At 40.4% G+C, this 2871-nt stretch overlaps 1 protein-coding gene across 1 annotated transcript; it reads right to left on the reverse strand.

Annotated features, from left to right (window-relative positions):
• Positions 1–446: 446 nt before the first annotated feature.
• Positions 447–2471, reverse strand: LOC110666996 (gibberellin 20 oxidase 1-like). The gene is made up of 3 exons (XM_021827679.2): positions 1668–2471; positions 1220–1541; positions 447–1042 (listed from the first exon to the last, which is right to left on the reverse strand). The coding sequence occupies exons 1-3, from the start codon at positions 2222–2224 to the stop codon at positions 782–784; spliced, it is 1140 nt and encodes a 379-aa protein (XP_021683371.1). The 5' UTR covers positions 2225–2471; the 3' UTR covers positions 447–781.
• Positions 2472–2871: the final 400 nt, after the last annotated feature.

Below are 2871 nucleotides of genomic sequence, written 5' to 3' on the forward strand. Positions count from 1 at the left end.
CTTTTTTTTTTTTTTGGGTTGGGGGGGGTGGGGTTGGGTGGTGGTGGTGGGGGTGGGGGTGTTGGGTTTTCTTGGAACTTGACCTGCTTGTGCGGTGTTGTGCGCACATGCCAACAGAGAAGGCAATTTGGTTGTCATAGATTTGAATGGAAGAAGGTATATATTAACACTGAAAAGCAGTTTCTCATATGTAGTCTATTTTTAGAAGAAAAACAATCAAGGATTAGTATTATGATCGATCAGTAGCCAGAAAGTAAGTGCAGCACAAACGTTTTGAGTGGCGTGCTACTGCAACATCCTCTATGTGTGTGTGTTTTTTTTTTTTTTTTCATTTTTTTAAAATTTTCGAACCTAATTTCCAAAATTTGAATGAATGTTTTATAAAATGAAAAAGAAAAAGTGCAGAGTTCAGTTCTGCCTTGTGTAATTCATGTGAAGAGAGGTAATGCTAGTAATAGTTTTTTGTTTTAGAGGAATATTCTTTCTATATTATCAAAGAAAAATACAAAAATTTAGCACATCCAAGTTTCGATTAATTGGTTCCTTACGTGGCTTTTGTTCATGAGCGAATAGTTACAGACTTATGAAAATAAAAACTAGCATTTCCTTCTCTATGTTATTGCTGCTATTTGTCTTCCTCCAAATCTGACCAAAATTCCCATCTCTACCTTACGCTTCTCTTTCCTCTCCCACCAATGTCACTTTCCCGGGCGAAAAAGACCAATAGCATGCAGAGGTCTGATTAATTGCGACGCATTACTAGCTACCCCACTTTCTTTAGCTACTTTCTCTGTTGAAGCCAATTTGTGAACATTTCAAGGGTTTTCATGTCGGCTCTGTAATGCTTCTGTGTAAATTCAAGAAGCGTGGCCCATTTAAAATCAGGATATATTCTTGGGTTGCAACTGTCCACCAGTTCGGTTGGAGGAGTTACCATCTTATCACTCTTTGGACTCAGAAAAAAAGCCAGAGATTTCCTTTGTGTCTCACTGTTCACCACGGCTCTATGCAGGCAACTCTTGTATCTCCCATTACAAAGAGCCTGATAAAACAAGGAAACAAAGAAAGCCCACTATCAGAAACATTAACATTTGTCCAAATTTTAACCTTCTCGATTTCCTGAAATTAAATTATCATCTTGATATTATTGTTTACCAACACATCATCATATCATATGAGTATGAGTAGGCGTTCCATATGAAGCTAAAAAACAACTTACCATGAAGGTGTCGCCAATGTTAACGACAAAGGCTTCGAAATTTGGGCTAATTGAACGCCATTCATTGTCTACGAAAACTTGAAGACCGCCCACTCGGTCTTGATGAAGGATTGTTAATGATGTTGGATCGCAATGAGGCCCAGTTCCTAATGTCAGGTCAGGTTTTTGGCATGGAGGATAGTAGTTAAGCCTCATTATGGAATCATTATCTTCGAAAAATTCCCTGAAATGGGCTTTGCTCACTCCTAGGCTCATTCCAAGGAGTTCCATGATTCCCAGTGACAGAGTACTCATAGACTCGCAATAGTCTTGGTACACCTTCCTGGTCACACAAAGATAGAAGAAAACTTGTTCTTTTTAAGTCTTCAATTTTAATTTATATATAAGAAACAAAAGAAGAGGAATAATCGATCATAATATAGTATCATTGGTCTGGTCTCTGCCTTACCCCAATTCTGCGAAACTTTCACCCATTGTCTTATGGAAATAGTCTTGGACGAGTTTTGCTGAGTTTTCCTCGGCAGAATAGCTAAAAGAAAGCGTTTCTTTCCAAGGAAGCTTAGAGCAAAACCTGCCAGTGAAGCTACTAGCATATCCACAGTGCTCTCCAATTTTCCTCTGAGCTCTTTGCTTCTCTGAGAGTGGCAATTCAAAGAAGTTGTCCATGTAGCGATGGGCATCGGCTATGAGCTGTCGATCGACTCCGTGATTAACAACGAGAAAGAAACCGTGCTTCTGGCATGCCTCGCCTACTAGCTTTGAAGCCTCCATTGCGGCAACAGGGTCACCAGAGAGGAACCCACCCATGTCAATAAGAGGAACAGGGAGTTCTGGTGCATTAACGTTAGGCTTTTCATGGTCTGGCCAAATGAACTGTTGGGGTATGCTGGATTGGTAACTAAGCACTCTGGCATCAAAAACTATAGGTTTCTGATCATCTTTGCATTCTTCTTTAGGATGGTGTTGAGGTATTGATGGCATGGCTTTGATGCAGTCTATTGCCATTGCATTACAATTATTAATTTGCAGTAAATGATATGGAAATTGAGAGAAGGAAAGGTTAATTAGTTATGGGATAGAGGAGTATGAAGAAGAAAAGGAGGGAGAGAAATAAGTTTATGTGAGAGTGAGCTAAGCGTGTTGTGCTAAAAGAAAAGCCAAGACCGCTCTCATCGGGCAGATCGGTGAACAAAAATTGGAATCTTATAGCTCCCTCTCTGGGGTTCGCGTTTCTCTTGTTCTGTTTTTTGCAAGGAGGGCGTCCCAAGAGAGAGCTTTGCAGTTTGAGGTGCTTCTCTATGAGAAAATTAGGTGATGGTCCAATTTACTGGAGTTGTGTCCTTTTTATAGTTGCCAGGGAAGCCTGCCCAATGGCTATTTTTTGGCGTTTCTTGGTGGAGAGAGAATTGCTACTCTCACCTGTGAACTCTTTTCTGTCTTCTATCGTAGGAGAGGACAATGCTTCTTCTGTTCCACCCAGAATCCCAACTTCTTGTACATTAAGTACCTATAAGTAGGCCTATGCCCTACAGCTACAAGTTGAAAGGGGCACTGGATTGAGGATGCAGTCTTCTGTGGAAGCAAGTATGAACAAAGGATACTAGCCGAGCTGATAGTTTTGTTAGTAGCATGCTCTAAATTATATCATATAG

Source organism: Hevea brasiliensis, unplaced genomic scaffold, assembly GCF_030052815.1.
Source record: "Hevea brasiliensis isolate MT/VB/25A 57/8 unplaced genomic scaffold, ASM3005281v1 Scaf555, whole genome shotgun sequence".
Classification (NCBI taxonomy): domain Eukaryota; kingdom Viridiplantae; phylum Streptophyta; class Magnoliopsida; order Malpighiales; family Euphorbiaceae; genus Hevea; species Hevea brasiliensis.

Coding starts and splice junctions, on each gene's coding strand:
- LOC110666996 (XM_021827679.2), bottom strand. CDS start 2,224: ATGGCAATAGACTGCATCAAAGCCATGCCATCAATACCTCAACACCAT. Junction 1,542..1,667: donor GAAAGTTTCGCAGAATTGGG/GTAAGGCAGAGA, acceptor TTGTGTGACCAG/GAAGGTGTACCAAGACTATT. Junction 1,043..1,219: donor ACATTGGCGACACCTTCATG/GTAAGTTGTTTT, acceptor TTGTTTTATCAG/GCTCTTTGTAATGGGAGATA.